We start from the raw sequence: 14,076 nt of genomic DNA, 5'->3' as shown, positions 1-14,076 counted from the left end.
AACCAAATTAATCAGCTTTACGTACACATTTCATCAGATTCTCAATTAAAATTTGTGTTTAAATTTAAACACTTATTAAACGTAGGCTTAGGCCAAGTATAGCGTGATTTCTCTGTTTCATTTACGTTATAACGTTCATTAGATTGGATTACGGAATATTCGTTTCGAACAAACATCAAACCATTTTCCCTGGGGGGAAAATGCCGAAGTGTTTCGCGGAAGCCTAATTCCACCATCACCGCTGTAGCGTACAATTTAATATCGGTTAATCTTTTCCCGTTTGGTTAGAATCTAAATCCTCCCCCTTTCCATCGGAAGAGAGTTAGAAGCGCGGCTCTACGTAAGCGAAGAGAGTTTCGGTGTATTTTAGATATATTCTTTCGTTTCTCGATCTCGTCAAAGGAAGAGGTCTAAGTTTTGAATAAAGAGTAGATCCTTTAATCTAGAACATACGCTCTCGAATTGACCGTTTCCCAGCGGTCTCGAGAAGGAACTCATTCCGGGCCCATCGTGGTTGCACCATCTTTTACATATTTAGAGGTGAAACTGCGTTGGGCCTTAGTCGTAAAGAGATATTTATTGGAGGTAATGATTCTTTTGTTATGGTTATAGCGGCTTCGGTCAGAAGGTTCGCTTTAGATTTGGTATACGACCATGGTTTTTACTACCGCTAAACCTATTTGGAAAAGTTTCCAAAAGTGTGCACCTTCATTCTCTCGAAATTGTTGGGTTTTGTACGTTACTCGCGTTTGTTTCCAAGGAATGATTCGGATTTTCAATATTATCGAAAAGCATTTCTCCGACGTTGCTTTTATCTTCCATTTGGGCAATCGATGAAGCTGGGAAATTTGACCATTTTTCGATTGGATGTTCTCAAATGTAGCACTACCAATTTTCATATTATACTGAATATCATCAGTTAATTAGATCAGGGAGGCTATTCTGTAAAAATCCAAAATGACCAAAAAATCATGATCCGTCAAAATTGGCAATGCTCGTGTGCATAAGCGGCTGCTATCGAAATATCAAACTATCGATAATATTGGTCAAATTCAAAATCGTGGCGGTCTGTAATGCCGACGTTAGTGATTTTAATGAAACGCTTCGATATACGGTCGATGCTGCCAATTTAAGCCTTGGGCACCAAAAATAAACATATATTTTAAGTCGCTTAAGCATTTAGTTTATGATTTGACTAAAATACTGGACATAGAGTAACATACTGCCATTTCTTAAAATTGAACTTACACAATCGATAGGTTGATATTTCGATATCCGCCCCTCTACACGGGCATTGCCTTTTTTGAAGGATCGAGATTTATTTTTATTTTTATTTTTACAGAATAGCCTTCAGGCTGATCTGTTATGTTACACTTACATAGCAATCTGAGTTCAATTTGCATCTAATTCATTATCCCAAGTAACAGATCCAAGCTAATTTACGTTATCTGACTTATACGATTGGTTTATACATAATCTCGTGGGAATCAAATAAAAATATGCAGTAATTAAAAGTTTGATGTGTAAAATCGATAAAATCTGAAATCTGTTCACTAATCTATCAGTCTGCTTACAATTTATTCAAATTAGTTTCGGTCTAAAACTACACTGTTAAAAATAAAGGTTTTATTTTACACCTCTAAAGTGGTTAAAACTTTTTCCAATATTTAAGACCATTTAGGGTTTTAACATAAAACATATTTAAACCTTCTGCTCCCCAAATTCAGTCCTTTTGTGGAGGGTTTAATTACTTATTTTACATGAACAGTAAGAAGTTAATCCCTTTTAACCTTATTTTAGTCCTTTATAGGCCCTTATTTAATTATTTTTTTTATTATTCTATACGACTCAATATATTAACCATTAACATGGCCAGATTAGGCTGGTTTTCGCCGAATGAGCGTCCCTGAAGTCGTTGAACGAAGGGGGTTGATCACGTAAAGCGTCATTTATTACGTTCAGTTTTTGATATACACAAATTCTTTGGTGCCGATATTTGGGTTATCATAGTTTGACGCCTTAATCGATATCGCCTATATTTAAAATCTGTTATCAAATTTTTAAAGACTTAACCTTAGTTAAATATTCCTGATGATTGGAATTTCTTCGCATTACGTTATTTTAAAGAAAATATTACAAAAATAAATAACGTAGTATTCAAATACTAGTCTCGAAATTGGTTCATATAATTTTTTCTTCGTTTAAGGGAATTAAATGGGTATTCAAAAGGACTAAATGTGAGAGCATAACTTTTTTATACCTTTACCACCAGGACTGGAAAAGGTTTATTCTTAGGGCTTGTTCCCTTTCAATACCCCAAAAGGCATGAAAGAGTAAAATGGCCCTAATATAATTGGTTTGACCGTTTTTAGTAACCAAATGTAAATTAAAGGTCCAATTTTGGTCGTTTTATAAACCTTCATTTTTAACAGTGTATATGGTTGCATTTGACCCATATCAACTGATCTGATAATACCCGAGCGTCAATGGAAAAAATATTATATCTGAACTATCACAACTATTTCCTGGGCTCCGCTAATGGAACTGTTATCTGAGAATCAGTTTGAAGCGCTACTCAGATGTGTTTAATTTTACTCAACCCGCGAAATAGTAGAGTATCTTGGTCTGAATTTATCTTCAAGTTTTCTTCAATTTTCGCTTTGAAAATGATTTTCAGTCGTGGGTTTTAATTTTTGTCTGGTTTAGCCATAATTACAATCAAGGTTTTCTCGCTGATGTCGACACTCTCCGCCGTCGGAGAAAATTTGTCTGACTGCTTGGTTTTAATTAAGGATGGGAGCAGAGCGGGCGTTTCTTACCTACACTCGTTATCATTTTGGCGAGTGTATTTCTTAATGTCTCCCATGGTTGTCGTTAAAAATACCTTCTTTAACTTCCTCTTTCCACCAATTAGCGGAAGTGTTGCGTTTTCTCCGGAAATATCCTATTGAGAGAACAGGTTATTTAATACAGTTCTTCAAGTTATGGATAGGGGTGAAAGCTGTTCGTGATTAAGCGAAGATGTAGTAGCTGTCATTGCCACTTTAGAATTGAACTATATTTATGGTGCAATTCATTGATTTTTTTGGGGTAATGGGAATTTTTTCAGTTATTTTAAAATTGTAGGTTTGTCCGTCTGTTTATTTATACGGTACAGAATGAAACCTTTTCAATCTTGTCTTCATGTTTTTTTCCCCTGAGCAATCTGATTTTAATATTTTCGACGAGAAGCTGACAAGTCCACCTTTACACCTCGAATCCTCTCGAAAGAGGCTCGGGGAAAATGTTCAAATGTATATTGGAGAAAAAAAAAGAAAAATTTGCATTTAAATTCGCTAAATCCGTCAGTAAAAACTCGGAGAGATAGAGAAAGAGATGAAGAAAGATTTTCGAATAGATATTTCGTTCTCAACTTGCTTAAAATAACTTTATTTTTTTTGGAAATAATTTTAATGTAAAAAGTAGCTGAAAAATTCTTTCGCACCTGAGAAACTTAATATGTTTTAGCCACTGTATGGTTTATCAGTCCCAGCTTATTGTTTAATTCTAAATATAATTGGTTAAAATAATCGATTATGTAAGGGCTTGGGTAATATTTAAATTTAAATGCAAAGGTTACCCTTACGAAAATTACTTGATCAAATCGCGGAGGTTTGATTAATAGTGGATACAATATGTTTTGATCGCGTAATATCGATCATTGAATTTGGAGATTTAATCGATAAAAGATTTTTATCGCAATATCTTGATCAAATTTTTTTTTAATAATCACATATTCTTGATAATTTTTTTTACAAAGTACGTTGTTTGATTAAATATTTGTTTATAAATAAATTATGTCTTTCAAAGTATATTTGATGAGATTTGGATCTTTTTGACTTTATTAAAATTAGGTTTTTCCCATTTTTATCTAATATTAAAAACAATTCAAATTATCAAAAAATATTTGATTTTATTAAAATAAGAATTGATCCAATTTTCATCCAAAATAGTTTGATAATTTTTATAAAAAATTAATTATATGTTTAAAATTTTGCCATAATATTGGGATTTTTGCTTTATTAAAATATGATTTGATTCTATTTTACCACAAATCAGTTTGATCAAATATTTTTTATAATAAAATTAGGTTAATAAAAGAGCCATAATATTTGGCTTTCTTGCTTTATTAAAATATCATTTGATCCCATTTAACCACAAATCAGTTAGATCAAATATTATTTTTATAAATAAATTAGGTTTCGAATTATGCCATAATATTTGGATTTTTTTTACTTTATTAAAATATGATTTGATTCCATTTTACCACGAATCAGTTTGATCAAATATTTTTTCATAATTAAATTAGGTTTAAAATTATTTATTAATAATGTTTTTCACAAAATGAAAATTCGATACATATTGAATAAAATAAATAAATGAAAAAAAGCTTTTAATTAAACGAATGACAAAGAAGTAGTCGTTCCAAAAGCCAACATCTTGGCCATCTTGGCAAAGTGTAGCGAATAATTCAACAGAAATTCCTGGAGTGCTTCCCTTCTTGAAAATTTCACCGTTCCGGAGATTGTATATTTTATATTACGAAGCAGGCGTTGGAAGAAGCCTTCTCGAAGAATAAAGCATTGTTGTCGGAAAAATGAAAGATGGACGAGGCTAGCGGCAATAAGCTCTCGCCAACAAAAAATTCTTTCGGTGTAAAAGGCGCGGCCACCGCCGAGAGAAGAAAGGCCGACTCTAACCCCGGGATCAAAAAAGCGAGTGGCTCATTCTTTTCTATTTTCATTTCGGGGAACTTTGGCGAGCCCACATTCTCCGTACAATAAAATAATTCGTTTTAAAACTCCGAGAGAAGGAAATTTGCTCGTGTAATTTATAACTAATGAACTGGAAACGCGTTGTCTTCCCCTCGAGATTGGACAAGTACTTAACAACAGGGCGGCACGTTTTATTGTTTCGGACTGAATAGAACGCGAAGCCTAACTAGTTGAGTTCATTTGTTTTACAAACGAAGTAAAGTCACGCTGCCAAAAGTGAATTGTATATGTCTTTGGGATAAGTGTTCATTTCCGTATATTGCTAATTTAATTCCATTCAAACATGTACCTTAGCATAATCCCGTTGATTTTCCAAAATACGTTCTAGCGGAACTCGGAACAACTCCTTACAAATTGAGTTTGAAAGTTCTCTCCCAATTGGTTAAAGGGGTTTTCCCTCTGTCTCTTCAGATTCCCCTTTCCATCAAAACTTGGGAAAAAAATCGTCTAAAATCGGATTCGCGAGGGAAACGTCAAATTTAAATTCGGAGTTCTGGAGAATTTGAGCATATTATCGTAGCGTAAATGCATACGAATCTGAATCTTCCAGTTCGCTTCTATAAAGGGTTAGCATTTTCCACAATTTTCCTTTGAAATTTTACTATTCTTGTTATTTGGCACCAAAATTAAGATAAATTCAGTATTCAAGGTCATCTAATGTGGGGTGGAAGAGTGGTCAGCACTTTCACCTCGCAGCGAGACAAGCCTGGTTCGATCCCAGCTTGTGGCACTGAGCAAAAACTTAAAACAACTCCTTTCTCGTTCAATTTGAGTTCTTCGGTTTTCTATTAATACTGCTGTAGCTTCGAAATTCTTTAAATCGCACCAGTAACATCGCGAAGAGATCCCGCAATATCGTTCGTAATAAATAAATAAGGTCAAATAATATCACGCCAATTTGACCTTTAGATCATCGACAATATTGCTATCGACACAATGCTCCCAACGCCTCTTTGGACCCTAGAGAGGTACCATCTGAAATGCCAAAAGCAGCTCACTATTGTTTAAAATTTCGAGACAAATTCCCGATGGTATTTATTAAAAGCGCGGCAATTATCAAAGATTAATAACTTTAATTACTCCTTGAAAACCGATATATCGATTTTTTGTTTCATCCTGATAAATGAGTCGATTAATTTTAAGTCCGATTCCCTCCTAATCCCAGTCGCTGCGGGACTGACACGGATTTCGCATCAATTTCGATTCAAGCCATTGAAACCGCCCGTTTCCTTGTTGACCGTTCCGCCGTTAGTTCAAAGGGATTCCAATGAGGGAGGCTGGAATTACTTTAACCGCTAAGATTACCCGTTTTATATAACGGTGCAAAAAATAAGAAAGAGGGTGATTCTTACGAAATTACGCGGCGCAAATTGAAAAATCGACCCCTCCCCTGGACGCTGGGCTTCTCCGGCAGGCGGGAATACCCTAGCGCCACCTAGGTGGACGCGGCTAAAAATGCGGCCCACGCTCCTGGGATCCGCGGCTCAATAGAGCTTCTCATCGCCGAGTTGTTTGGTTGGTTTACGAGATGCCGGCGCTACAACTCCCGGGACTTTGCGCGCTGAGACCAAACAGCCGACCGTTCGCTCTCCAAAGTCTTACGAGCTCTGTCTCGGAGATCATGATGATCACGGTTTAGAAAGCGTTTTAGCTATCGGTACATAAATATAATTATAACAATTGTTGGGCTTAAATTACGAATCTTAATAACGTCTTTGGTTTTATTTTGTTGCGATTGCAGATTAATCACGTTCGAGGTGATATTATAACGCTTGTGTTTGGAATCGGTTCTTCATGGACTATCAGGAGAAGGATCGGAAGCCATAGTCCGAATATTATCTTCGCTGATCGGAAGTGGGAAGAGAGATTGTGAGGGAAAATCTGATTGTTCCGTGATGCAATGCTGTTGTTTCACACGCTTAAGTTTCAACTGTTGCCTCGTTCTACTGTTTCTCGTTCACGGTAAGTGCATTTTTACTTTGAGGTATTAAACTATATTAAACTATATTAAACTATAAGCGCGTCGATTCCCTATTTTTCCTTAATTTATTTACCGAAAACCATTTTCCAGAATGACCGCTCAATTTTGATGGATTTCAGATTTAAGGTACTAGGCCTATTAAGTGCTCTTTGTCTCGTCGTCATAGTGAGCGCGTGCAGGCAACCGTGGCGACAGAAGCGACTAAAAGTAACAACGGTTCCCATTTTCATTGGCTGCTGATTACGTCATCTTGTTTCTTATACGGGGTCTGTGAAATAAAAGATTCGATGGCTAGGCTAAGTTTTTCGTGCTTTTTTGATTAAATGAAGCTTAGGTTAGGATAGGTTAATGTTAGGTTAAGGTTAGGTTAAGGTAAAGTTAATGTTAGGTTAAGGTTAGGTTAGGTTAAAGTAAAGTTAATGTTAGCTAGGAGCAACAAACGCAACCCGTCAAAAGTCGTGGATTTTCTTGTGTACGTTTTTCATTGGCTAGACGCTTTAGCGCCTGCTGCCGTCGGAGGGGGAAAATTCGGAAATTGTCTTCCACCCCCCCGACGGTAAAAAGTTCACGTAAAGGCTCGTGACGCTCGTCCAATGAAATTCGTTCACAACCCTTCGTTAGCGTGTTTAAAGGCTAGCTGCGTTCTCCTTGTGTTTGTTGCTCCTAAATGTTAGTTTAGGTTAGGTTAAATTTAGGTTTAACCTTTAGGTAAAGGTTAGGTTAAATTTAGGTTTAGCCTTTAGTTATAGGTTATGTTAAATTAGGTTACTATACGCATACTAAGGTTATTTAGTTGGAATATACTTTGGCTTGCCAGACAATTTTTGACCAATGAAATAAGGGAACCGTTGCTAGGTTTAGTGCAACGTGTGCCGAGGGGTGTTTAGATTATTGGGTATGGCGTCAATTCTTTAATCATCATTTCAGTTGACAGACTCACTTATAGAATATAATATAGATTTATAGTTATTTATATATATCATTATTTAGCATTATATAATATATAATGGTATCATATAAGGGGGCACGAAATTTACGACCGTAGTGGTTTCAACGGTTCGGGATACTTTCTAAGCTGCCGCTGCTTCAAATTTGGAAAAATAATATTGAAATATTTCGTTTGTGTACGTGAATTTCAAAAGTGAATAAATCATTAACATTATTATCGCGATTTTGGATTGAAACTGTTCTCGTATTTACACAAACTTTGAGAAGAGTAAAGCTCTACAAAATTTTGCGGGATTTTTGAATGGATAGGGACATTTGACTTCCAGAATATTTTGACACATTGCCGTATTTATATTTATATATTCCGCGCCGCTCCATTTTTTTAATACTAAATTCAAGGAAAGAAATTACATTAAGAAGGCTGACCGCGTACCTTCGTCTACGTAAAGAAATTACATTCAGTATCAAAGTAAATTTGTTTCATTTTTAGTTGGTAAAGGAAATATAGTACTCTAACAAAATTCTAGAAATATCTGTGCTATTTTGAAACTTGTATTAAACGTACTTATTGTTTAAATGTTTACATTAATAACGCAAACATAAATAATTTTGGGATTTCAAAGCTATTTTCACTTAAAATTATTTATTTTCATATTAGCTATAAAATTTCTACATAAGAAACGCAGTTAAATTAATTTATTCAACTTTAAAATAACTTCATATTTAAGTAGTTTTTTGATACGCGGTTAAATTTTTACATAAGAAAACCCAACTAAATTAATTTTAAATCTTTAAAGTCATCTAAGATCTAAATTCTTTTTTTTTGGTTTTAATATTTAGGTTATAAAGGAAATATAGTCTTATTACGAAACCGTAAAGTTTTCGGTTGTATTTTAAAAACCGTATTTTTAATTGGCTTAAAAATCTTTAAAAAAAACGTAGTTATAGATTAAATGTCTACATTAGAAAACCAAGCGTAATCAATTTTGGGACTTAAAAGTCACGTTAGAATTAAATTATATTTTGATGAGCGGTTAAATTTATATATTAGAAAACGTATTTAGATAAATTTCTTCGACTTCAAAGTCATCTAAAAAGTAAATTATTTATTATTTGATAGTCGTTTAAAGTTTTACATTAGAATACCGAACTGCATTAATGAAAGGACTTCAAAGTCATCTAAAAAGAAAATTATTTATTTGTTTAATTTTTAGGTTATAAATTAAATCTTATTACAAAAGTGTAGAAATCTAGGTGGTATTTCAAACTTATATTAAACATATTTATAGATAAAATGTTTACGTTAGAAATCCAAACAAAATTAATTATGGGACTTCAAAGTTATCTTAGAATTAAAATATTTATTTTTAGATAAAAGGTAAAATTTCTACATTTGGAAAAGCTACTAAAAATCATCTCCCCTTTAAATAACCTATTAATTGGCCGTTTAATTTCCTTCATTAAAAAGCATGTCTTTTTTAATAATCGTTTAAATTGCTACATTAAATAATTTATTTTTGAGTTATGTAAATACTAAAATGCAAATATTTTTTTTGATAGGTGGTTCAATTTCTACATGAAATAATTTATTTTTTTAGATATGTATATACGAAAATGTAAACAATTAATTTTTTGATAGACAGTTAAATTTCTACATTAAATAAATTATTTTTTAGTTATGTAAATACTAAAAATGTAAATAATTAATTTTTTGATAGGTGGTTAAATTTCTACATTAAATAGTTTATTTTGTTAGTTATGTATATCTGCAAGGCTAATATCATATTGGTCTCGTAACAATTATTTCCATTCAAGTTATAACGAGGCTGTGGTTTCGCTATTAAAAAGCGTCAATTTAGTTATGAGCTTTTGTGGCGGTATAGTGTCAATTTGGGATCAAGTCCTCTAAAAGTCGGCTCGTAAATCTTCGGGAAAACAGTTATTTGGAGTCGCGAAAATGACCCCTTTGACGGTATTTTTATCCGCTTACGACTTAGTTGTATTTTTACTCTATTGTTTTGTCTCGGCGACTTTCAAAAATCGCCTAACGTTTGGAAGAGTCTACGCGTATACAAAAACATTAGGTTGTATGGGTGGGCGGGATCACTTCCTCGCGTTCTCCAAATAGGCTGCTGAAATCTGATATAGCTTAAGAAATGCATCGTGTAACGGCGACTCAAGTTTTTCCAGGATATAAAACCTCGTAAATGGCCCTCGTGGAGCGCTGTTCCGGCTCTATTGACTTGTAAGCCACGCTGATAATCACTATTTTTATTTTGTTGGAAGCTTATATCTCGATGGTTTCTAACTTTTCATCAATTTATTTTCTTTACGGGCGAACTTAATGGTTTCAAAACTGTTATACGCTTCATCATAAGTAACATAATAACAATAAAAGTATGACAATTTACGAGATTTACAACCAAACTGATTTTCATAGTTATTGCGTAATCAAGATGTTTTCTCAGCACAGAGCCCTCTAGTGTCTAAAATACGCGAGACTCGCGCTAATGCGAAATATCTGGTTTCCGATAGATAGGCGGAATATTAGGCTAAAATGATAAAAATTAAAAAGTTTTTCTCGGCGCCACGAGCTCATGTTTTTTATCACGCGTGATTCGCACGCGGGCTTCAAAACAAAGCCGAAGCCCCTCGCGACTCCAGAACGTGCTCTCCGATATTAGGCTTAAATTTTTATCAAAAAGTAGTCATCCAAAACGGTAAGTCGCGAGTCCAAGTCACAGCTTGAAGAGAGTATCAGTGCCGAAAGAAGGTTCGGTTAGAAAATGAGCATTAAAGCAATAGGAATTGTCATACTTATTGTTATCATGTTACTTATGGCTTCATTTGTGTTATACTTCTGACGGTTAGGTAATGTTATGGATCAAATGATTTGGAAATTTAAAACTTAAATGGACTTCCGAGTTACTTTTATGAATAATTTATTTATTTATTCTTAGGAAGAAAGACTATGTTGAGAGGGGGGGGGGAGAAAACCGTAACCGGGTGGCACTTCAATCGCGACGGAAAACGTCAGTTTCAGGGAACCAATGAGATATCAGGCTGCTTTTTTTAAGGGGGAAGAATCTTAGGGGGGATATTGGGAACATTACAAACTAAGGATAAATAAATGCATTTTTTTGTTTTATATTACGTTTGGGTATGATTTTGTTCCGTAAGTATTTATTTTTGAAAAATATTTTACTGAAAGTCGTGCTAGTGTTGTTAATTTTCCGGAAAAATAAAATGCGGAAAATTTTCCAGAAACTTTTCCGCAAATCGGAAAAATAAAAATTTGAAACATAAATTACTTTTTAAGAGTTTTTAATGTTTTTAACTTTTTATCGATCGATGTAAAATGTCTAATATCAGTAAACATTAGTAGTGTTACATTGTTAATCAGTTTAAAATTATACTAGTATAGAGGTTTAGTTTTTCTCTTAGATTAGAAAAAATGAAGCGTAAATGTCGCTTTATTTAAATTTGCAAACAATATTAGACTAATCATGGAATGAAAACTTTTTTTTATTTTTTTCGGAAAAATACTAAATTTTTCCGACTTACAACATTGCGCACGGCTGTATTGTGACGTTATCATAGGAAGAAAATCGCCACCTAGCGAGGGGCAGTCACAGCCTACTTTGTAGAAATCCGACACTAAACGAGGACCAAGCTCGCTGTAGCGTCTGTGTTTTCGATTAGTTATCAGGTTTGCATGTGCAGTATAGCTAGTTTTTCACTTATGGAAGAATACTATACACTTCTGGTACTAAGCCTGATTATTTAAGTCCAACTCTTAGCATAATTAACCTATTTTTCCTTAAATACTTAAAGGGGTTAGTTGATAAAAATATTATTTTCACATTTAATTTAATATTATCACAATTGTGCCACATTTGGTATATAAGTATTGTAGTATATGATTAATTTATAACTTTACTTTTTTTAGCTGACCAATAAAAATAAAAACAGATAACTTTACTTCGAAATTATAAATGTATTAATTGTTTAATATGTTTATCAAAAGCATTATTAAAACAATTCTGAAAAATTCAAAGCTACAATCTTAATTCTCTTGGCTAATTATTTCACATATCTATTTACTTAAAAAGAATAAAAGGGGTGCTCGAATCTAATAGCAATCCAATCAAATAAAATTTAATTAATTACCGTAGAGGTACGATATAAAAATCGTATTTTAATACTTTAGTTATCAGCTTTAACTTATATTGACCAAATATCGAAAGAATATTTATCGTTAATTTTTGTTCAAACAATCCATAGAAATGCGTTTTCCGCGTAAAAATTCAATTAAGTGTTCCTCTTGTTTAGCGCTGAAAGCTTGCTTTGAGTTTTTCGATGAATTTTGCTTGTGTTTCGACATTTTAACCACGGATTAATAAAACTAATCAACCTATGTATACTGTGCGCGAAGCGAAGGACAAACGCAGTTCCTGCCCTGCCCCGCGGACTCCCCTGAACTAGTGCGTGGTAAACCCATCAAAAACAATGACAAAAAGCCCGTTGCACGCGTTAAAGAGTAAGTTGCAAGTAGATTTGCGGAATAGAAAGTAAACTACTTTATATTTTTCTCGTTCCTTTGATGATGGTTTTTCCGAAAATATCACTCACTTGATGAAATACCGTCGATAAGTTTATTTAATATTAAAATAAAACGATAATTTTATCGCGCCTAGTTTGTTTCGGTCCCCACTATCCTACCAAGATGATTCTTGTAATATCCTTGCTAGATAATATGGCGATGCCAATTGAGCGCGTGCTCTAAAGGAAAAAAAGGAGTGCGTGTTTTTAAAACCGTGTAAGCACCATTGTGTTGGGAATAATATATATATTATATATATTCCTAACTCAATGGTAAACACCCACGTACAAAATTCCCATAATTATATAGGATAGTTTTCGGATTTGATCACATAATCAGTAGCATCTACATTTTGTATCCAAGCCTAAACTCAATGTTGGGGATCGTGGCCAATAAGAAATAACGTGTAGTCAATGACGTCAATCACCATGCTAAAATTCCAATTGTGTAGGCGTTCTACTAATTATTTATAATTAACTACAAAACGGAAAGCAACGAAACATTATATTTGAGTACTTTAAACCTAAGCGCTTCGTTTTATAACAAAATTAAGGCGGTAACGAATAATTTGACACTTACTCTTTAAAATATATTTTGGCCGCACATAAAAATAGGTTCCTACCTATTTTTGGTCGTATTCGCATGCGATTTTAAAAAACTTTTTCATACGATGCCATTTTAGAATGATTGGTCGCTCGTGACAAAATGGTATCTTGTCAACCAGGCTTTATTAAGACGTATCTCGAAATTAAATGAAATATAAAATAAATAATAATTGTATAAAACATGAAAATTCAAACATATTTTTCAATGAACGTTCGTGAAATATTAACCCTAAAAGTGTATTTGCGATCTGAAATATTTTGAATTAAATATTTGTTCCCTAGAAAGAAGTATTTTTTATTTGCACTCGATGATTTGCGCGATTGGGAAATATTTAGGTAGTAATAGGATGTACTAACCTATCCAATATATATTAAGTGTAAATAAAATATATTGATATTGAACGGAAACGTATAAGATAGATTTAGGGTCGAAGTACTTGCTAGAAATATCGCACCAACGCAACTCCAAACGCGTAGAAAAGCGCGTGCGAAGGCCCCGCGTTATGGAATTGCGTGACTAACTTGTCACTCCACGTATCATATGATAAAAAATGTAAGTACATAGTTTGAAAATTATTCCACCCATCAAATTGAATACGTTAAAATGTTAGTGTTACTTTCGTACCCACTGCCACGTGGAACTGGTCATACTCGTATTTTTCTATACGTTATTTTCAAATGAGCAGTCAGTAGATGATAGGTGTGGCTGTACCTTCCCTGATTCTAGGTTTATATCCCTTCAAATCAATACGACCGTATTTAATGTGACAGTATCGTTTTTCCTGGCGTATTTTTTTCCGGGGGCGGTAGCCTCTTATCTTGCCCCTGGTCCTTCTCGCAATTTACGTAATGAAAATACACTCTATCTGCCACACGGTCGGTGGGAAACCATACTTTTTTTCCAGCCCAACGCGGCTATACCGTTGAAAATGTCATTATGTAATGCTAATAATTAATATAAGTAGGAGTTTGATATTGTAAATCTCACGAGGGTAATTTGCGTGGGTGGGAGCCAAAGAAGGGTGTTCATTTTTAATGGTGTTTCGGGTACTCTGTAATGAAAAAATAAGCTAGTTCTGGCTGTTATCGTTCCAATTTTTGAGTTAGTTTCGCTAAATGCGTACA

At 33.9% G+C, this 14,076-nt stretch overlaps 1 protein-coding gene across 1 annotated transcript in view; it reads left to right on the top strand.

Moving 5' to 3' along the window:
* Positions 1–6,390: 6,390 nt before the first annotated feature.
* The window catches only part of LOC149926761 (acetylcholine receptor subunit alpha-like), a 65,229-nt gene continuing 57,543 nt past the window's right edge, over positions 6,391–14,076 (top strand). Inside the window, exons 1-2 of the mRNA XM_090159505.1 lie at positions 6,391–6,471; positions 6,556–6,776. Of these exons, the coding sequence (XP_090015631.1) occupies positions 6,710–6,776 (67 nt within the window). The 5' untranslated portion in view covers positions 6,391–6,471; positions 6,556–6,709. The remainder of the gene's footprint in view (positions 6,472–6,555; positions 6,777–14,076) is intronic.

Source organism: Leiobunum rupestre, chromosome 9, assembly GCF_980474605.1.
Source record: "Leiobunum rupestre chromosome 9, qqLeiRupe1.1.hap1, whole genome shotgun sequence".
NCBI lineage: Eukaryota > Metazoa > Arthropoda > Arachnida > Opiliones > Sclerosomatidae > Leiobunum > Leiobunum rupestre.
The sequence above is the reverse complement of the archived record's forward strand: the minus strand, read 5'-3'. Positions and strand labels throughout refer to the sequence as shown.